The sequence below is a fragment of the Seriola dumerili genome, unplaced genomic scaffold (assembly GCF_002260705.1).
Source record: "Seriola dumerili isolate Sdu_G_001 unplaced genomic scaffold, Sdu_1.0 BDQW01000056.1, whole genome shotgun sequence".
NCBI classification, from domain to species: Eukaryota; Metazoa; Chordata; class Actinopteri; order Carangiformes; family Carangidae; genus Seriola; species Seriola dumerili.
In genome coordinates this window covers 4,228,696-4,251,280 of record NW_019174311.1, presented here as the reverse complement: position 1 = coordinate 4,251,280, position 22,585 = coordinate 4,228,696, and the positions used below count along the sequence as shown (strand labels likewise).

General features: G+C 42.6%; 2 protein-coding genes across 5 annotated transcripts in view; one reads left to right on the top strand and one right to left on the bottom strand.

Annotated features, from left to right (window-relative positions):
- Positions 1–1,384, top strand: part of samd11 (sterile alpha motif domain containing 11) — a 48,667-nt gene extending 47,283 nt beyond the window's left edge. For 3 of the 4 annotated variants that reach the window (XM_022741521.1, XM_022741523.1, XM_022741524.1), the window contains exons 12-13: positions 342–452; positions 724–1,384. In XM_022741521.1, coding sequence (XP_022597242.1) covers positions 342–452; positions 724–1,008 — 396 coding nt within the window. In that variant the 3' untranslated portion in view covers positions 1,009–1,384. The remainder of the gene's footprint in view (positions 1–341; positions 453–723) is intronic. The other variant, XM_022741522.1, reaches the window with a different exon arrangement.
- Positions 1,385–3,640: 2,256 nt separating this feature from the next.
- noc2l (NOC2 like nucleolar associated transcriptional repressor) lies at positions 3,641–22,343 on the bottom strand. Its single transcript, XM_022741520.1, has 18 exons — positions 22,301–22,343; positions 21,748–21,888; positions 21,460–21,649; positions 21,124–21,367; positions 19,894–19,984; positions 19,727–19,805; positions 19,392–19,502; positions 19,172–19,285; positions 18,712–18,900; positions 16,222–16,361; positions 14,724–14,835; positions 12,657–12,770; positions 10,962–11,063; positions 10,486–10,629; positions 7,408–7,521; positions 7,138–7,273; positions 5,096–5,194; positions 3,641–3,912 (listed from the first exon to the last, which is right to left on the bottom strand). The coding sequence occupies exons 1-18, from the start codon at positions 22,318–22,320 to the stop codon at positions 3,788–3,790; spliced, it is 2,265 nt and encodes a 754-aa protein (XP_022597241.1). The 5' UTR covers positions 22,321–22,343; the 3' UTR covers positions 3,641–3,787.
- Between the last annotated feature and the right edge of the window lie 242 nt (positions 22,344–22,585).

Genomic DNA, 22,585 nt, shown 5'->3' with positions numbered 1-22,585 from the left:
CTTCGGATGAAATTTAGAAAACGTTTTGTTTTGGAGCAACATGACGGGATTTGTCCCTCATCTCCAAAATTGGAGTCACACCAGGAACAGATTTCTTTAGGTCCACTGTGAACAGGAGAAATGATTAGTAGCCAATAATTCCTTCCATATGCATCTGTGCATCAATGTGAATTGGTATTAAATTGAAAAAATCTGACCCAATCCTTAAAGAGACAATATAGGTATGTAACATTTTGGAATACAGCCACTGTTTTGTAGGTTGTGTGAGTGATTGTGTAAGTTTGTGTGTCGTGTGTGTGTGTGTGTTGGGGCTGAGGCTGAAGCAGCTGTGTCTTCGCCAGGTGTTTCGGGAGCAGGCCATTGATGGAGAGACATTACCGCTGCTCACTGAGGAGCACCTGCTCAGCACCATGGGACTAAAGCTGGGGCCCGCACTCAAGATCCGCTCACAGGTACACACACTACAGACCTGCGTGTGTGTTTGTGTGCGATCCAGTGAACTTGCTAGTGAGCTGTGTGTTGGAATGCGTGTTTCTGTCCGTAGGCCCACAACAAACGAAGTGTAGCATAGCTGATTCCCTCAAATTAGCCTGCCCCCCAGATTGCAGCCTCTCTTCTTCTGCGCTCTCTCTCTCTCTCTCTTACAGTACATACAACATTAGTCCATTACACAATACTCAACAGAATGTACCAACAGTCACGTGTCTCCTCTCGTCTCCTCAGGTGGCGCGCCGTGTTGGCAGGCTTTTCTACATGACTGGATTTCCCTTGGCGTTCCCATTTCCGCCTTCTGCCGCTCTGCGCCCCCCAGAACGGGATCGGGACCCCCTTGCCACGCCATCTGACACCCCCCTGCCCCTCTCTCTGTCCCTGCCCCACAGACCCACCTCCACCAGCAGCAGCTCCTCTCCCTATAGCGGGCCTACCCCAGGATGCTCCTCCCCCAAGCAGGAAAACGGTAATGGCTCCACGGTGGTGGGAAGATACGAGGCCAAAACTCCTTCGTAGGAGCTGAGAGGCATGGGGGAGCAGGGCAGACCTGCCTCAAGCTAACCAGAGAGCTGAGGGAGGAGCAGGAGAGAGAGAGGGGGGGGTGTAACCTGAACCAGAGAGATTGACTCCTAGGCTCTATTTAACAGACCCCCCCCCCCACCTTGGGACCTTTATGCTAAAATTTATGGGAAAACATTGGACTGGAATAAAAGACAACTGGACGATATGAACCACATCCGGCAAACCAATCAAGAGTCTGAGTTCCTCTGCAGTGGCTGTAGCTGAGCAGAATCCAAAGAAACTGTGTTGGAAGGGAGACACGTGAAGCGACAGAGGAACAGAGAAAAAGAAAAAGGAGGAAAAGGAGACAGCTGGTCACAGAGAGCTTGCCAAAAAAAAAAAAAAAAAAAAAAAGGAGCGAAGCCCTGCCACAAATGCGACATTCTTGCGAGTCAGACAGTCAGACGCTAGCGGAAACTCTTCCTTCCTTCCTGAGCTGGAGGAAGCTCTGCTCACTCACTCTCTTTCTCTAGTCTCCATCTCTGACTGCTCTCACCACAAGCCCTGCAGAATCCAGGAATTAAAAAGAGACGCCTCTCCCCTCTTTTCTCTCCCTCCCCTCCTTCTGCTCGCTTGTTTTCCGAAGCCAAACAGCAGCGTGGAGCTATCTTTTTGGAGGCTGGAGTTGAAGCATATGTTGAGCAGCACCAGATCTGACCATCTCCCTCTTATCACTGCAACTATGCATTCCACTGTCCCAATACCAAAGATGACCGGATGTGTGGAATTGGAAACACGTTTCACAATGTGTCCGCTTCTTTTTGCATTAATAGTCTCAGAGAAAGACTGGTCCAACAGGGGAATGCTAGGCTAGTGCCTCACGTGACGGACTGTGTTTAGGGTGACACAGGTAGATCTGTCATTTCCTGACATACAAAAAAGGCTTAAAAATGTTGGTGAAATGGAGAAGCCTCTATGGTGTGTACGGCTTACGTCTTTGTACGCTTGTGTTGACTACTGTGGGAGGTAGGAAAAACATGCAAAATTGTACAGAATCATGCTTAAGATGAAAATATCCTGAAGGTTACATACGTGGTACTTTTACTTTTTGTTAAATGTAGTTGCACGAATAAGGTTTTCTTTACTGAAAAATGTGACTTGCTGAACTTTGGTGGTACTTCTGTTCATAATTTTGTTCTGCCATTTTTTTTTTGAAAGTGTAATATTAAAAGACGCTCCAATCTCGAATGCTACTTCGGCATATAAATATGAGGAAAAAAATATTTATAGGACTTTTGATGTAGTAGATAAAGCAGATTATGATATGTATTATAATTAGCCCTTCAGATGGATTCCAAAGATACTTTTACTTGGTTTTCTCTTGGTTGCAGGGAAAAGTAAGGCACAAAAGCTCTTAATGCAAATGTTTTGAATTTGTTATGGATTTTTTTTTTTTTTTTTTTTTAAACAACGCAAGCAATGAATTAAAATGGTCTCTAGATTTCCCTTCAAAAGTTTTGTCTTCATCCTATTTTTCTATTCACCATACAGGTGAAATAAATCCTAAAGAAATTCCTCACTTCTCTCATTTGTCATTTGTTTCAGATGATGTATATGTGCCTTTTCCTACTAAGGTGTTTGTGGTTGTTCAGTAAAAACTTGCAGGAGGGAGTATGTGGTCTCCTCGCGTGTGTGAAGGGGAGGTGACCCATGGGGGGCACAGTTCAGGTCAACACCAGCTGTCAGAGTGTGAGGTTCAGCCGCAGGCTAAGGCCTCCCTGCCTGTGGGGATAAACCTGACCCGCCTCATACACCCACACACAGGACCAGCACCAGAACCAGGAATACACCCCCACTCCCCGCCACTTCACACTTACCTTCCTGCTTCAAAGAGTTCACACTGAAGCAGAACACTCTACAGACTTTGCTGGGACTTCCCCTCGCTTCAGGCTGGGCCTCTGCACCAGAGGGTTCTGTATTCACTGAAGATGACTACAGAGGAAATGTGGCGACACAAATCAAATCCTCATTTGTGGTGTTAAAGTCCATGTCAAACAACAACTCTGCCCTGTATTGTACACCAGTGAATGCATGCGATAATCGTTCACCCAACAAAGCCCAGTATCACCTTTACTTTAGTGGTGAAAGCTACAGTAAAGCTGAGAAAGAAAAGGGGAGAAGTTAGAGTAGGAAAGCTGTGTCTGAGCATGTGAATACACAGACAGAAAAGACAGTGGTCCGGGAGGGGGGTGGGGGGGTTATGAGGAGTTGGCACAGAAACAGACCAGCCTGTGTTGCTGCTCTACCACCTGGGCAGAGAGTCTTGGCACAGCATCAGACGCCACCCTGCCAGCCTGGCACAGCACTGCTGCCTCGGGGCTCAACACCCGCCTCTCTGTACCCCTCCTCTTGGCCGGCCCAGCCTGGCTCGGCCCGGCTCAGCAAGGCTCACAGCTCTCTCCAAATAGCCTGTCCTCACAAAGCCTGAGGGTGCCTACAGGTGTGCACATGTACGGAGGACAAAAATGACTTTTTTCAGGTGCACTTCTGCATCAACATGCACATGCACGCTTCAATTAATTAGCATCTTAGGGGAAAAAAAAAAAAAACAAAGACTCTTTTTTTTTCTTTTCAATTTCAATGCTTCATAAAATTATACCATTAACACATTTGTACTGTACAAGTGAAGTAATACAAAATTCAAAAGCAAAGAATATAACAAATAATCCAAATATATCGGAGGAGAGCATAAAAAGTGTCTCAGGTGAGCTCGATCGCGTGAACCCATGATCCCTCAGTCATCGTCAGACAGCTCCAGGTCCTCCACCAGATCCTCGTCTCCCTCGGCCAGCTTTATCAGAGCAGAGGAGGACAGCGGCTGAGGAGCCTTGGATGCCTTTTCATCCCCTTCATCATCATCTGGAATACAGACAGGAAACACTTGTTATTCAGCTGATGGAGTCCAGCAGTTACCAGAGTTACATTCTGTGCACAAGTTAGTAATTCCCATACTCATACACATTACTACACTATGTGATTGAACAGGGTTATTGTAGCAGTATTAAGTTACAAGTTACAAACTGTTGTTGCTACTCCAGTCAGGTAGGGACACCTAGAGAGTTAGCAGCAGGCTAGCAGCTGTTTTATTATTCAGTTGTATGAAAAAGTTTGGACAAATTAAATAAAATACATATTTGTTGCTTTCTTTGAGGTGAAAAGAAGTAAATAAAAAGTGAGCCTGTTTGTTTCTTCCAATGTGAATTTCCTGTTTGCGGTTATTTCATTAAATTAAAGAACGTAGAAAATGATTGCATACTAATTGTGGCATATGCAAAAGTTTGGGTCAGTACTTAAATGGCCCCTCGCCCTCATAGTAATTAAGTGATTCATAATATTCAGACAAAGAACAGCAGTAAATTCTGTGAAACTAGGGAATATTATAACAGTTTATCCATTATTAACAGTTGCTGATTATTTTTTGATCAACTAAATGTTTTAGTTGAGTGTTCACATTTATTTAACCTTTTAATAACAGTGCTGCTCGGATTTATACAGTTTTATTTAGTGTCTTGGCTGGTAAACTACAACTTTGTTACATCAGACATCCCTTAAAAGTATTTTACATAATAGCAGATGGTTCCTGTTCCGTTCATTTGTGCATTACTTCCTAATTCAAGGGACTGGATTAAGTAATTAGAAGGTAGGAATTTCTGTGCAGCGGTTATTACTTTGAGGGTGTGACTTACTCATTTCGATTTAAAAATTTAGGTCTGCAACTAATTATTTTCATGATTGATGAATCTTTCAATACTATTGTTGATTAATTGATTAGTCTTTAGAATATCAGAAAATAACTAATTATATTAAGTTCAAATCATCAAGAAAATCAACTAATCTTCAGTTGGATAGACTGAAATCAGATGATTGCTTTTGCATGAAAGAAATGACTAAAATTCATGAATTATTAAAATAGTTACTGATTACTTTTTTCTCAACCGATCAATCATCATGAAGAAATACACAACAAATGAATAGTTACGCAACAAACTAATGATTTGTTATTGCTATCAGAATGCTTCTTGGACACTGATGTTGCACTAACCTGAGTCTTCTTCCATTCCCTCATCATCGCTCATGTCAGACAGGTCGTCAAGATCATCATCATCCTCATCATCATCTGACCCACGGGTGCCCTTTTTACCTGAGGAGAGACAGCGAAAAACATTACACTGCATTGAATTTTGTCTACCGTTACTTTTGACATTTTAAAGTTTGCGTTGGTGCATCGCTGACGTCTGAGGACTTTGGAGACATCTATATGTGGGCCAGGTATCAGAGGCAGCTGGAAGAGTCTATTTCCTCCTGAGATGGAACTGAGAGTCGATTACAGACGCCGCCGCTGCTGCTGCACAAACACCCATGACAGTTTACTACCTGCAATTTCAGACATCTTATGCTCACGGCCTAAATATAGCAAATGGAGATAGCAGGCAGGTTCCACAGCTACGATGATGATGGGAATGTTGGTGTGTGTGTGTTTGTGTGTGCCAGAGAGAAGTTGGGAGTTTGTCTGAAACTGTGTTGTGCTATCTTCAGAGTACAGTGTGTGTGTGTGTCTGTGTGTGTTGTCTAGCCAAAGGGACAACTGGGGTCCACAGGCTTTGAAGTTGAGGTGTGATGAGAGGCTGGGGGCGTGGAGGAGAGAGAGGCAAAACAGAGCTACTGCGAGCACGGGCGTACACACACACACACACACACACACACACACACACACACACACACACACACACACAGATAAATAACATCTATTAAAGCATCAGCCATTTCCCTTCCTATCTGAATGTAAAGATGACAAACACACTTTCACTCCCTCCCACTCTCTGTTGCTCACATGGTGCTAAGCAGACTTCAGTAGTACCTTAGAGGTTGCCCCGAAATGACCTGGAAGACTTATTACCCCCACACACCGACACCCCCACCACAGAAAACACACACACACACACACACATCAATCTAAATCATCAGCCCCCTACTCTCACACTCCCCCTCTTTCCGGGAGTGTGTGAAACCACAAAGAGCTTTGGTGAGCTGCCCGAAAGCTTTTGGCTCTTCAAGACTGGACGACAAGGTGGTGGGTGTACATTTGTGTGCTATCATCGAGATGTGTATGTGTGTGCACGTGTTGTGAGGACATGCGGGGGCAGCTGGTTGAGGCCCTCAGAGCCAAAAAGAGAGAGCGAGAGGAGTAGAATGAAAGAGGTAGAGAGAGAGAGAGGGAGAGGGAGAGAGAGGGAGAGAGAGAGAGAGAGAGAGAGAGAGAGAGAGAGAGAGAGAGGAGTGGGAGCGGCCACCTCTGGCTGTTCCACTGAGCTGGTTTGAATTAGGAACCCCCGCTGGGATCCAAGCCTGTACTTCCTGTCGGGGGTTTCAGTTCGTGTGTGTGCGCAAGGGGTGGGAGGGGTGGAGGAAAGATGAACGAGGGGGGGGGGCAGAGAGTGAGAGGCGGAGGCCTGCCGCTTGCCGGCAGCTGCCCATCCGTTTGTGGGGACTCTCCCTACAATGAAGTCCAGATGCATCAAACAAAAAAAAAATCCCCCCGCCGCCTACTCTTTTCCTCTGTGACCTTGCGAAGGGCTTTTTTAGCTTGGAGTGTGTCCGAGTGTAAAGCTGTAAAGGCGAGGGTGCAGCTGCCTGTGACCTGTGGACGACCCCGAGAGGACAAGACACACAGGGTTTAAAGGATGAACGAGCCGACGGCTCCTCTTACCCCAGAAAGAACAAACTATCTGATTAGCAAAGAGATTTTCTCTTGAGTTTGATTTGGGATTTAATTTTCCATTCCTCAAAAATGGCCACCGTGGATGTTTTAATAACTCAGAGCCTCAGTCATCTGTTTCATGTAGCCAAATCTTTAAGATGGGGACTGTCCCAGAAACAGAGACAACAGTAGAGAAATCAGACTCAACTGTCATCACCTCTTAACTTTGCTTTCAGTAGAAGTCCAGGCTGTAACGAAACACAGCCCCCTAGAGGCCAAGACTGGCAGCACATTGTAACCTCGTGTTCCACAAGTAAAAAAACAACCGCCTCGTTTGCAGAACAGTGTTGTGTGTGAGAGAAAAGTACACATGAGGAGTGACTCACCTTTGATTTTGAACCCTCCATCATCATCATCTGATTCACTGTCAGACTCAAACAGATCCTTGAACTCCTTCTTGTCCTCCGCTTTCTTCTCTTGAATCTTCTTCCGTTTGATCTCAGGGAGGTCCAGATCCTCCATCTTTAATAAAACAGTCAACAGGGTCAAAACACAAGCCTGTCCTGATGACACTGATGATCTTAAGATAATTTTTCACGACAGAGCATGAGTTTTTCATGATTTAAGTGAAGGAGCAAGTCTTGTTGGATATTTACCCTTTCTTTGCCAGAGATCTCCAGCTGGATCTCCTTCTCCCTCAGTTTCTTCCACTGGCTGTAGTACCTACTGAGAGGAGTCCCCTCCTCCTGGACCTGCTTCTCCCAGGCCGCCTGACAGAGAACATGGTGATCAAAATCTTTGCTGAAGAATGTATATAAAAAGGTGTGGGTGGTATATAATATTAAAAAGGTAGAACCAGATCAATGCCTAAGCTTGTGGATGAACATAAATGTCCAAGGTCGTAGTTTGTTTTTTTTAAATATCTGTTGAGAGAGGCCTTTTAGCAGGTTCATTCAGGCTCTAGATTATCTTACTATAAGTGGCTTTCTACCACAACTTCACATCCATTGACCAGGAGAAAGAGATGGACAGACAAGACAGTGATGAGAGTCAGAAGATGTGGAAAACAGACAGATTGAAGAGGCCTGAAAGCGGAGACCAGCGGATCTTCTCCAGCCTTCCCCTGAAGGTATTTGTGGATGATATTGATTAGGCCCAATCACATTATCTGACCAACAAATCCAATAGAGTGAACAGACCACGGCCTCCTGCTCCCGTTAGCTTAACACATTTACCAGTTTGCTGCGTCGCTGTTAAGATGGGTGACATGTACGCCCCCAAAAAAGACTGAATAAGAAAATGAAAATGGAAAAGCTACTTCTGAACTCAGCCAAGACTGAGACAAACAAAACAAAATATTTCCACAGGAGAGAACGACAAGAGACCCCAGTGCGACCTGGATGGAGGCAGGGCATCATTAATTAGGTGAGCTCTCAGTTTGGGTGACATGTCAGTGGGGGGCTGGTGGCCAGAGGGGGGCCGTGGCCTTTTCCACAGCAGCAGCAGGGCTGTCCCCTCTCCTTCGCCTGCGGTGACACCTCTACTGCTGCCACGATGCCAGGGAGTGGATGCCATGGCGACAGCCTCCGCTGAGCAGAGAGCCGTGGCGACAGGGGCTGGCGCTGCCGCAGTGCCGTGCTGTCTGTCGGTTGTATTTTGTTAACACACACACACACACACACGTATACACTCACACTCACACAGTTCCACGTGTGTACACACACATTTTCTCATCAGCTAAATTACACAAAGACCATGCTCTTTAATTTCATCCTTAAACGCTCTTTAATATTAATCAGCAGAACACGTCAAGACTCTCAGTGGCAGCAAAGCCACATGAAAATGTGTGTGTGGACAGGTAGCATAACATGAGAGCACAGACACACAGACACACACTAATGGCTACTCATTAAGGCAGAGGCGCCTCTGGTTCAAAAGCCCATAAGAGCTTGCAATAACCACACAGCCATTCTCAACCAGGCTGAGAGTTTACACAGGGAAGTGTCCTCCATTATCAGTTGCTGCATGTCGGTCAGGACTGTCATGGCCTGCAGCCTCTACTTTAACTGGACCAGAGCCCACAAGAAAAGTTTATAGTCAACCAGAGGAAAGTTTTTCATTATCATTGTCCTGCAACTGGAACTCTACTCTCTTTAGATGCTTCTTGAGAACATTCAAATAAAACACCACCTACACGTTAGAGCTGAGTGAAACAGACATGAGTAATCTAGATGATTAAAATTTAAAGAATCCTGCTGTTGCTGTGGAAACAACTGTTACATTTAACAGAAAACATTGACTCAAACTTGAACCAACTATTAGCAATTTCCAAGTCAAGTGGATAGAGTTGTCTAATTGTTGAGCATCGTCATTTACTGTGAACACCCAACAAACCCACCACAGCAGCTGGCACCATCTCACCAAGAGCTGGCAAAGTGACAACGACCGACTCCTCATTAGGTCTGATTTATGTATTAGTAAGAGGGATTAATGGATAGACATCCCAGACTAATTAATTTCCTATTTCAATTTTGTTGATAGTCTTGTGCTTCCGTTGGCACTGAATATATTTATGTTACATTTAATGTCAATTTGAGGTCTCACCTGCACCTGAGTAAATCAATACTTTTTAGATTAAATTTTAAGGGACTCTTTTACTCAAAGTAACTGAATTTATTTCAAATGAAATGGTTCAAACCAGGGTTCCGTATTCAATTAAATAGTAAAAACATTTCAACTTTTTTGACCTGTAGGACTAAACTGAGTAGGAAAAGCAATAAAACCGATAGTCATACAAGAAACAAAATGCAAAATCCTAAAGTATAGTTCATAGTAACTAGTACTTTTCAGGGTTGTAATTAATTTTTAATTTAATCACTAATTATTAAAGTTTTTTACTGGTGGGACACTCCATATATTGCCGTATTGCTGACATTTTGCTTACGGCTAACGTTACTATTTACGGGAAGTCGATTCTTCTTCGTTGCTCTAAAACAGTAGTTGACAGTGGCCACACAGCACAACTTCCTGTGTAAGCTACTATTTTGGAGCAGCGAAGAAGAACTGATTTCCAAGAAAACTGCCAGTTTATCCAAGTGTGAAACTATAAAGTTTATCAAAAGACTTGTGTACTCGCCCATACCGGATACCATATTTTAGACAGTGGCAGAGGCATTTCTGATACTGGTACCTGTTATTGGAAAAACTGTAACTATAACCAACCAGATATTAAATCTCTAGCCAACGATACAAAACTGACTTCCATAATCACAAAACAGTTGAATACATTCAAATTTCAGGAGTCAACTAAAAAACATTTGACTCTGCAACGACCGAGCCATAAACGACTGTGCTGTGGTTTTTGTGTTACCTTTCTGTTTAAAGAACAGGTGATGTTATGTGACGTCAGCTATCCATTTATAACTCCAACAACTTCTACATTTTAACACTACTACTACTATTATTACATCTTGTTTTAAATCACCTGTATGTGTTTTGATGGACCTGAATACAACTTACAATTCAATTGGTCAAAAGCCATTTGAAAGTTTACAAAAACTAATATTAGGAAACAGAAGAGCCAAACTGACGAGGAAGAGGTCAAATAAGAACTCTGGAAAGGCAGCCTGTAAATTCAGGACAACACAGACAACCCCTCCCTCCCTCCCTCCCTCCCTCCACCTCTCACTCTCTCTCTCTCTCTCTCAAACACGCACACACACACACTCTCTTACCACAGCGGTGGCATCGGCCACTCCGAAGGCGGCCTTCTGTCTCCGTCCTGTGATGTGGCTGCTGTTCTCCTGTACCTTCTCCAGCAGCTGGCGCACCGGCTTGCAGTAATTGGCCACTTTGCATTCCTTCAGGAACGCTTTCAGCTGCAGGGACATGGAGGGGGAGTATGAGAAAGAAGGAACCAGTGTAAAGGATCATCCAGTCCGCCCATACGGTGTATTCAGGGACAGCAGAGGAGGGTTTGTGGTTGTTTCCCCTGAGGGGAGCAGATTCTGCCTGGCAAGACGTGAACCAGATCCTGAATCATCTATTCAGAGAAGAATTTAAACTCTGGGAATGTCACTACTTCTTTATGAGTTTGTAACACCTGAGTGTGTCCTGTAAGATTTTGTGGATATGAGGAGATAAAGTTGCTTCATTTCACAGACCCAGGTCACTCAAGTCCATTCCAGCATCAGTTCAAAGGTTGTGTTACCTGAATGATGGTGGGGAGGGCGAGCTCTGGGAAGCCAATGGTGAAGGCCTGAGTGTGGAAGTGTTCCAGTATCAGGTCATACAGCTGGTCGATCAGTCCCTCCTAAAGAGTCACAAACAATATTCACACTTGTAACACGTGTAAAACGTCACGTCATCATTGTCCTCTTTGGTGTGCAACTACATTCAGTGAAACATGACTTGTTACAAAAGGTACTGTGATGACAGCTTGGCCGAGCCTGTTGGTGGACGTCTGAATCTCTGCCCACATCTCTGACTTGTGCAGCAATTCAAATAGATCTGTGGTGTGACGCTCACTGATGACCGTTTCCAGCAGATAGAGAAGCAATCCAGAGTTTTTTAGGCAGAATTAACAATGGGATGTCATTTTCCTACATAACTACAGTCATGAAAAATTGCATCAGAAAAATGGTGACGATTGACACAGCTGTGCAAGTCTCTTTACGTCCATGAACAGAATTAACACCTCTTAAAATCAACAAAAATAGTTAAGCGCTTCTTGCAAATGCAGCGTCCACATCAAAAGGCGTTGGATACGCAACTCGCTGCTGACTGCACAGAGCAAAAATAAAATAACTCTCTCTTCCAAATGGAAATCAGCTAACATGGTGTCAGACTGAATGACTGAGGAGAAATGAAATTCCAATTCAGTCTGATTGTCAGGCTAAGCTTAGCCTAGCAGTCTGTCACCTCTGGCTTATAAACAGAGAGGATTCACAGTTTACGCGGAGAGCCATTCGATAGGAAACAACATGGCAAGTCAACATGCTACACAAAGAGAAGCAGCACAGATTCAAATATTTACCTTCAGCAGCTTAGAGCCAGCCTGTAAAACCTTTGCTTATTAGTGGCCACAAGTGATACTAACACGGTAATGGCACTTTGAATTGTGACTATTGCTTAGCCTTTAGTCATCCATGTTGTATTAACTGTCAACAAACTCTACATTAATATGGAAAAACCTGAGTGCTTCCTGCTACAAGTAGTTACCTTTTAAAGTGGTGCCTGTCAGTTAAGGATGGCCCTTAAAAGTTGAATCATACTTGCATCAGGTTGTATTATGTATAGTATGTACTATGGCTCTTTAAACAATTAAACAATGTCTGACAAAGACTGATTTACATGTAATTTCAAAATGCAACTCATGTGAACACATCATCTGCAGTACAAGAAGCTTAGTTGCCTCTCTTTGTGAAAATGAAAACCGTTCAATAAGCGTTTCCCATCAATCAGATCAGTGTTTGTTGAGTTATGTCTGTTGTGAGTCTACGAGGCGGGGGTTCGTGGCAGCTGCCCAGGTGACAGGAGTGAAAACAGCCCTAGTGAGCGGAGTGAGGAGGATAATCCCAGAAGGCCGTGCTACAATCCTCTTGGCTCCAGTGCTGAGCGTGGTGACTCCGGGCCAGTTTTAGAGCCCTGACAAGGGGCTTTCAGTGCTGCCCTCAATCCCCTCATGCTCACATGCAGGCTAACACACACAGTGTCGGGGAGCAACATGGAAATAACATTAACTAAGACCTGAAACACTCATCTGATCAGCTGCTGCTCCTTCTTGGTGCAACAAAGACCCGAAGCACAGATACAAGCAGCAGCACACAGCGGATACTCTTTCCCTATAAGAAAGAAAAATCTGTCCTACACTATCTAGTGGTGGATCCACAACAGTAACACATACCTTGTAGGCTTTCTCCATCAGGTTGACTTTGCTAAGCTTCAGGATGACTGCAAAGTTGATGGGTTTCTTGCTCATTCGGCCTGGTTTCTTGTTGAAGTCCACTTGTTGGAAGATCTAGAAAGGAAAAGCAGAAACCAGCCAGAATTAATTTGGACCCAAATAAAATGATAAGATTTATTGGTACAATGCATATCATATTCAGAGAACGGAATAATAACCTAAAGCAAATACAAAACATGGGCAAGATTTTACCTGATAACCTTTATTTACTTTTTATTTATTTATTTATTTTTATTGTTCTTCATTATTAGTGATTGCGTATTCTTTTGGTTTGTATGTTTTCACACTCCTCATTGTCCACCAATTATTCTTTCAAGACAAACCTGATACTGAAGGAATGTACTGGAAAGGTGAGGCTGACGGCTGACAAAAGGTCAAAACCTGTTGGTAAGTAATAAGCTATGAAACAAAGTATTTTGTCATAACTCCCGTACATGTAGGGTTTGCCTTTTCATACATCTAATAAATCTCTTCCTTCTCATTTCCAGGAGACACCACACTTTCATAAGTTCAACATGAGGAACCAAGCACAGCTTAAGTATATATGTATTCAGCTATAATGACATTAGACAATAATCATTCTGCGCTGTTCGTTTTACATGCAGTGGTGTTAGAGAAATTACACATTTCTATCTTAGTCTCTGAAAGTACATTCTAGCCAGCGTGTGGGCTTTTTGTCTACAAGCTTTAGCTTTCACATCTGCCCACAGTGCACAAGTGAATTTCTGTCTTGTATTTGTATATCAAGCTATTTCTGACACCACGTATCTCAGTGTATTTCTGTGTGTTAGTGTGTGCGTGTATGTGTGTGCTTGTGTGGTCGTTAATGTGCTCAGTGTGCGAAGCAGAGCAACGCTCCTGGCCAGTGCTGTCTGTACAAACATAGGATGTGGTGGCGGTCTGCGGGGGAGCCAGGGGGAAGTGGGAAGGCATGGGCCAACCCTGATGCATGCACATGCGCGCGCTCACACACACACACACGATTTCTCACACACTCACACACACGCGCACGCGCACGCACACACACACACACACACAGCTACTGAAGCAGGAAGCTCCAAATCATACACCCCCCTCGGAGATGCGAGAACACACACAGGCAGACACACACAGGAGGAAGGGGCTGCTTCTGCTGCTCTAATTAAAACAGTAGCAACGTACCTCAGCCTGCCTTTAACAAGAGGAACAGTAAAGGAGAAAAAACACAGGAAATATCGTGCGTCACAAATAAATACGGCTTGCTGTTGGGGGTTGGGGGCTCTGAGTGTGTGTGCAGGGAAAAAGAGGTGGGGAGTGGGCCATAGGCAGAGAGGATGTGGTCTGCACAGCGTGTTAGGACCAGCGTGTAAACCACAACTGTGTCTTTATCGAGTTGGTCAAACTGCTTCACGCGCACACACACACTGACCACTCCCAGTGGGCCAAGCTAGTCGCTGTCGCTAGCACACTGTTATCCTCCGGCAAACCACAACATCGCCCAGCACACCACGCAGAAGCACTGACACGCATTCGCACACAAACGACACACAAACACCACACGGTCACGTGCTTAACACCTGACCCAGAGAAATGTTGTCAGTTGGTGACCTGCGATCAGTCTGATAACAAAGGTGTGTCTCTCTCTCTCTCTCTCACACACACACTCACAGAGAGAGAAAGAGAGTTCTACCCTTCGATGTGTTTCCTCCTGAGCTCCTTCAGTTGTGGCCGTTGAGACCAAAATGCATCTCATACGCCACTGATGTTTTTCCACAGCAAACCACCGACGGAACATTTCATCACATCTACCTTTACATTGTTTCCATTAGTGACAAAGACAACAACTGACTGCTGTTTACTCTGCATAATTTCAAAGTATTTGAGCTCTTCAGGCATGTATGTTGTACTGGTGTATGAAAAACTACACAGCAGACTGCTGGAAACCTGACCATCCCCTCAGCTCGTCTCAGGCTGCTGTGATCCTGTCGGACAGACATGGTGGCTCCTGGAGACTACGTGAAGCCTTACCTCCAAGAGGAAAGGCAGCACAGGTACAAATGTGTTGGTGCTGCTCGACAGCAGGGTGAGGGCTCTGCAACAGTGCATCCTCAGGGGGTAATATCTTGATGTGGGCACCAATCTGTTCACACAGAGGAAACAGTGGTCAATGTCTCCACCTGCTGTTGGTGAAATGTACAGGACCTGATATTATGTTATAATGCATGTAAAAATCAATGCCAGACAGCAGCTTCAAGTTTCTGTGCCACTGCGATTACTGAAGGTGAGAAATAATCAACAAATGACTCATTAGACTTTTGAGTGATGACACCACCACTCCAAAAATTCAGCTATGTGAAGCATTGTCCAATATTACAGTTTAAAAACAAAGTGTGCGCATCAGTGTTTCTGTTTGTACTGTACATCAGGTGACAAATAAATAACTGATCAATATGTAGATCATGTCCATTGCTTCACATTGCATCAAACAAATGATAACCCTCAGTGACTCAGGTCAGAGTCAGTGATTATACAGTACAATACAGAGAGCGCCAGTTAAGAGACAGACAGGGAAACTGAAAACTTTTTTCAATTTGATATATATAAATCTACGTAATTAATGGGAAACACTGGTGCATACAAACTCACACAATGTAGTTACCACAGCACAATGACAAAGATACCAGAGTCTGGATATTTCACAGTTAGACAATAAACTTAAAATCATTTCTAACAAATATAGAACTTATGATGTACTATTCCTCAGTACTGATATATCTGTTCAATTTCATTATTCACTCTCACCCTACAATTTTCAGCACCACTGCAGTCTTCTGTGCATAATCTTGGCTTATTTATCACTTTCTGCCAGCAGTCATTCTGTCACTCAACCAGTATTGTCACAGCAGGAGACTCTTTGTTCTCAGTTCTGCTCAGTTCATTTGCTGCAGTGAGATTATGTTGATGTGTAAAAGTTACAGCTGATACTAAGTGGGTGTTCAGACCCAAAGGCCCTGCATTTAAAAAAGTGTTGATTGGGTGCTGGTACTGGTGGGGTGATGAGCTGATCTGGCTAACAGATCCATGAGTTTAAGGTTTATCAGACACTAACACAGCAGATCTTTTTTGTCCTGTTTGTGGGGAATGTTGCAAGGAAGAAAAAAAAAAAAACTGTTATGACTAAAAATGATTAATTTTCTAATTTGGCAAGTGCTGATAATTTCTTAAGAGCTGAGACAACAGGCTGATTAATCAGTTACATGATTGACAAAATTGCTTAAGTAATTATTTAAGCAAAAATGCAAAAACATTTTTTGAAAAACTGGATTGCTCCAGTTTTTCAAATGTGATGATTTGTTGCTTTACATTAAACCAAATATGTTTGGGTTTAGAACTGAGGCAGTTTGAATATTTTACACAATTTTCTGACATTTTATAAGAGAAACTATTAATTGATTAGTTGAGAAAAAAGGGTCATTAGCTTCATCAATAATGAAAACATAAAAACATGTAAATGTTATATACTCACTTGATGGTGCCGATTATGACCTGGCAGAGTGGATAGATGAGAGGTTGTAGAACATCACTGGGGTGCAAGGTGCTGAGGACGCGACACCACAGGTACAGACAGTGGATATACTGCCAGTTATACACCGACTGATATGTTTCCTACAGAACACACACAAGCAGAGTTTTGTCTTATTACAAGGGTTTAAAATTAGCCCAAATAAACCGGAAGAACTCAACTGTGAATGTTCATTCAACTACGCGTTCATTTTTGCAATGTGCTGCGCTTTGAGGACAACAGACAAGCAAAAAAGTCAACATCATCATGCTAACTGGCTCGCATTTGGTTCAAATGAATGGTCAACATAAACACTTAATGCATGGAGGGCAGATTTGAAAGAGGGCATTTCAAGGAATAACTGGACCGTAGCCTGTAAGGAGGCTCAGATGCAAACAGCCAACACCAACTTAAAGTTATTTCAATATAACTGGTTGATGCAGACTTACATAATCCCTGCCAAACTGAATAAATATAATAGTAATATACCTGACATATGCTTTAAATGTAATGAGGTTCAAGGAACATCCATACATTGTATTTGGGAGTGTCACAAAATAAAGCAATCAAGATCATTTTGTCTGAAAAATCCACTAGACTCCAAGATGGTAGTGTTTGACTTGTATCCTACTAATCTCACTTTGGTGGATTTTGGTAAACTGCAGGCAAAACGCATGATAGCTCTCAACAGGAAGAACATGGCGCAGTGTAGGCCCATGGAAAGAATAACATGTACCTTGAAAATCAAATTGGATGCTTGGCAGGAAATTTGGAAACCATTTAATGATTTTATATAGCAAAATAGTATATATACAGTACTGTGCAAAAGTTTTATGTTTGGGGTCGTTGTCCTGCTGCAGAATAAATTTGGGGTCAATCATACGCCTCCCTGATGGTACTGCATGATGGATAAGTATCTGCCTGTATTTCTCAGCACTGAGGACACCATTAATCCTGACCAAATCTCCAACTGAATTTGCAGAAATGCAGCCCCAAACTTGCAAGGAACCTCCACCATGCTTCACTGTTGCCTGCAGACACTCATTATTGTTCCACTCTCCAGCCCTTCAGCGAACAAACTGCCTTCTGCTACAGCCAAATATTTCAAATTTTGACTCCTCAGTCCAGAGCACCTGCTGCCATTTTTCTGCACCCCAGTTCCTATGTTTCCGTGCGTAGTTGAGCCGCTTGGCCTTGTTTCCATGTCGGAGGTATGGCTTTTTGGCTGCAACTCTTCCATGAAGACCACGTCTGGCCAGACTTCTCCGGACAGTAGATGGGTGTACCTGGGTCCCACTGGTTTCTGCCAGTTCTGAGCTGATGGCACTGCTGGACATCTTCCGATTTCGAAGGGAAATAAGCTTGATGTGTTTTTCATCTGCTGCACTAAGTTTCCTTGGCCGACCACTGCGATCCTCAACGTTGCCCGTTTCTTTGTGCTTCTTGAAAAGAGCTTGAACAGCACATCTTGGGTCTTGTTGCTGTGCTCAGTCTTGCCATGGTGTATGACCTGTGACATGAAACTGTCTTCCACAGCCTCACCTTGGTAGCAGAGTTTGGCTGCTCCTCACCCAGGTTTAAGCCTCCTACACAGCTGTTTCTGTTTCAGTTAATGACTGTGTTTCAACCTACATGTGAAATTGATGATCATTAGCACCTGTTTGGTATAATTGGTTGATCATACACCTGGCTATGATCCTACAAAATTCCTGACTTTGTGCAAGTGTACCTATAAGAATTGATGCTGGTTTGAAGGCAAAGGGTAGTAACACCAAATATTGATTTGATTTAGATTTTCCTTTTGTTTGCTCACTTTGCATTTTGTAAATTGATAAAAATAAACAATTATTATTTATATTTTTGAAAGCATTCTTAGTTTACAGCATTTTTTCACACCTGCCTAAAACTTTTGCACAGTTCTGTGTTATATATATATATATATGATATAGGAGAGCTTCTGCGTGAGGACTCAGGATAAGACACACATCAGAATAGTGGTAAACCCCAGAAGTGGATAGACATATTTTAAAATGTATTGCAACGGCTGTTTATGTTCTGTGTTGATTGGTTTTAAACACAAGGGAGAGAGAGAACGAGTATGTGTTTTGTTTTTTTGGGGGGGTGGTGGTGGTGTGGGGGGTTGTATATTCTGTAATATGTTGCATAATGCTAATGGCTGTAAAATAAAATGAAATCTCAATAAAGACATTGCTAAAAAAAAAAAAACAACATCATGCTGGTGTGTGTCAACATTAACATACTAGAGAGTAGCTTTTTGCTCTTTTTATCTGTAGCAGCTAAGTGAATACATTAGATTTTAATGTAATGTGTTTAAATCAGTGTCCATAAAAGAATAATAATCACTATCATATCATTCATCATAAAATGGCAAAACAGTCTTCCTATACTTGTACAGGTTCCATCCAGGAGAGCATTTCAAATCTATAAACCAACCTTTTTCTTCATGGTCATGGCGTTTCTGAGGTGGATGGCCAGCTGTCGGATGTAGATGAAGGCGTGCTGATAGGTGGCCTGTGTGTCCAGGGAGTACATCTCCGTTAGCGTTCGCTGCATGAAGTTGATCATGGGCAGCGCATTGGGAGATGTGAACTTACAGTTTTGTACGTAGGAAATGTACATTTGCTGCAAAGAGAAAGAAAAACACCATGAGCAGAAGAGCTCAAAATACAGAAGTGAACACAACTTGGCACTGGTTATAAAGGCTTGATATGGTTTTAAGTGTTTGTAATGAACACCAAATAAAGAGGAATTCTAAAAGACAGACGTTTAACACTCTGTTTTTGTGTCAGTAATTTTTTAAGGCAAGTACTATCTGCAAAGTCCCTGTTCTAGTCTATTTTACATCCAGGTTTCTATGTCCGCCTCTTGCTGCGTTACTCTGCATTTAGCTCACCTTGAGAATAGGGTTAAGATATGTTTCCTGCTTGTGTCGGCAGATTTTGTTGAGGGCCAGGAAGGCGAGAACACGACTCGTTTCTTCCCCTGTGCTCCACTGTTTCAGCAGTTGCTATATACAAAGATGTAAGGGAAAGAAAAATAAAGCCACATTAAAAGACTATTGTATATCCCAAAGCGTCACATTCCACGCCTTCCTATGGTGACTTGTGTCCTACCTTAACCAGGTGCCGACACTGTTTGGGTAGACAGAGGTAATAAGGTATGAGCTGGTTGGCGTGCCGCAGGACAGCGCTGATGACTGTAGCCTCTGTTAGACACGATAATAGCTACAGGTGAAGAGGGAGACGACACAAGTGTTAGGAGAAAAAACAAGGGAACAACACAGTGATGTTTTCAGGACGCAAATGAAGAAGAGGAAAAAAATGTCACTGCAGAAATACAGTACAACTCTTTGTTGTAAATGAATTGTTCTGTTTTCAAAACCAATAAAACACATCTATGTAACATCTCTGACGCAGAGGAAAGACCTGAAGTGAACAGCAAAACAAACCTGAACTACTCCACTGAGATACATCTTGATGTCGATCTGATTCTTCTGCCATTTTGGACTAGACGACGGGAGCACTAGCCTGAGAGCAAAACAGAATGAGAAGTGACCAACCTTTCCACCGCTACATTTACTGTCAACAGATCAGAGATACAACATCCTCTTTGTACTTTTTCTGGTCTTTATCTGGCTTTAGGTTGAGCATCCTCTGCAGGGCCACGTAAACATCTCTGATGCAGAACAGGACCAAAGCGTTGAACACTGCAGACCAGACAGAAAAAGGATTATTTATGCATATTTACAAGGAGCGAAGCATGTTGTGTTCTATCATACAAAAAATATTGCATACAATATAATAATGCTTGCTATACAATAATGTGAGAAATCAAACAATGCATCAATCCAGTAAGGTATCATAAGGTAGAAGAAAAGGACTCCAAATAGACACAAAATAAAATGTCAGGTGTTGTAGCTGCTTTAGTATCTAAAACTTTCTAACAATAAGCCGTTCTTACAGAAGACATGTTGACACGTCACAGTAGGAAAAGCACAACGTATCAATAATAAAATTAATGTTGTCACGGCTTAATGGAGCACTTGAGTGAAACAGAACCACAGTTCAATCAATGTTACTAGACACACCTGTGTGACAAGTCGTCGTATCTGCAGTGAAAAAATCCTGCACCCAGCCCAACTTGAAATATCTCACCACACCCAAATAAGGGTTTAGCAATATGACTACTAGGGCTGCACGATGTGCAAAAAAAATAAAAAAAAATAAAAAATAAAATCATATTATGATTATTTTGGCACATATTGCGATTGTGTTTACAGTTGGAATGGTAGATATGCATTTTATTTTCAAAAAAAATAAAATGAATTTAATCATTTAATTTTTGTACCAAACAAACGTCTGGAGAATATAATTTGTAGGCCAGGGTGTCTCTGTAGCACCACAACACTTGTGGTGTTAACAATGCACAACAATGTGACCAAAAAAAAAAAAAAAAGCTCCTGTGATTTGGATATTGCAGTTGGCCTTATAGTTATTTTGATTATATTTTGATTAATTGTGCAGCCCTAATGACTACAATACTGTATGTGTAATATCAGTTATTCTGGTTATTGGATATGTGTATAAATGTCAATATTGTGCAGCCACACCATAAATGAAAGCCATTATGGTTAACATTTACAGTAAATTTGTCCCCAGGTTGTTTGATGCGATACTGACAGTATTGAAGGAATACACTGCGAAACACTGTCAAGTTGTGTTCAAATATTCAATTTAGATTTTCAACTGCAACACTCAGCAATAATTATAACAATGTCATATTTCCATGATGATGGTACAGCTTGACTACACATATCAGCACTTACAGGTAAACATGGAGTCCTACCTGAGCTGTCAGCCACTTTGTATCGACACTGTCCCCCTCCTTCACCCTTTGTTGTAGCCACAGCTGCCTTAAAGGCCTGGGTGACTTCTCTGAAGAGACGAGGTGTGGGCTCCTGCTTCATAGCAGCTCTCCAGTTTTCAATCATTTTGTCTGTGACTTTGATGGTCTCCACTGATTTCTTGGATATTTTCGAACCTTTCTGTCCATCCTCATCATCTTCACCATCCTCACCAGAGCTAGCCTCCTACATGTAAAACATGCCAGTATGAAGATCTCTGCTTTCCATAATCAACTTTAACATGCACGCATGCACACACACACAAGCAGCAGGCCTACCTCCAGTGTGGATGGCAATCTGTGGTACTTTTTCTCATCCTCATCCTCATTCTCAGAGCTGTCTGTGTCCTCAAAGTTTAGGAGCTTTTGGTCGTTCTCTTGCAGAAACTTGTAAAACTCTGGATCTTTATTCTTTAACCTGGACAGCTGCTCCTTGTGTTCAGAGGCCTTTCCTTTCTTCGTATCGTCACTATAGAGAAAAATAACCACAAAAAAACAAAAGAGATGCTTGAGGGGACATGATGATGTTAGTACCATCACAACTGTGATACATTATAAGGGACTTACGTGTTGGGAGCTGCAGAGTTCAAATCTTTCTTCTTGTTCTTTTTCTTGACTTCATTCTGTTTGGGAGCCTCTTCTTCAGATTCACCGTCAGAGTCAAAACCTGACAGCAGGAACTCATCCACACTGAGCTCTTCCAGTTTCCTACACGACAGACAAATGTACAATCACTGAAATAAGTTGGCCAACATGTGGGGAGGTAACTTACATATGATGCACGGTCTACATAGTTTCTACTGTCAATTGTAACGTTTCGAGGTTTAGTAGTCATTTAGCTAGCCAAGTTTCATATTCATGTACAGTACATTTTCAACCAAGAGAAAAAAGACTGAAGACTGATGTAAGCTAACTGCTAACAAGAAGCCCTATGACTACGCTAGCGAGAGCAGCATGGGTAGCTAAGACTGTCGCACACTATGTTAGCTAACTAAACCGAGTCTATCAAACGCCACTAATTCTCCCACTGCATTGACAACACTTACACTTATAAAATCAAAACAAATTTGCCCTTAAAAATCGCAATAAACGACACATTTTAAAGGAAATATCTACGTACCTTTTCTGTTTCCCTGCCATGCTGGATCCAAAACGTGACAACTTCAATACCCACAATGCCTCGGTGCAAAACGGAGGAATTGGTTTTATGGTTCACAGGTAGTGAGCCCCGTAAGCTATTTGCGTTTACAAACGTGATAAAATAATCATGGTTGTTTTGGTCCAACGCTGCAGGTATTGTTTTTTGGCCTTTGATAATAAATGAAAGCATTGAATTTATTCATCATAAAAGTAATCAAATCAAATTGAAAAAAATAAGACGGCGAGCACACCAACCTCGAATTTT

What these genes read in the sequence shown, in the direction of transcription:
- noc2l (XM_022741520.1), bottom strand. Translation starts at nt 22,320, where the DNA reads ATGGCAGGGAAACAGAAAAG. An exon ending in ATCTTAACCCTATTCTCAAG is followed by an intron (nt 18,901 to 19,171) that starts GTGAGCTAAATG and finishes TTCTCTTTGCAG; the next exon opens with CAAATGTACATTTCCTACGT. An exon ending in GTCATAATCGGCACCATCAA is followed by an intron (nt 14,836 to 16,221) that starts GTGAGTATATAA and finishes CTGTGTGAACAG; the next exon opens with ATTGGTGCCCACATCAAGAT.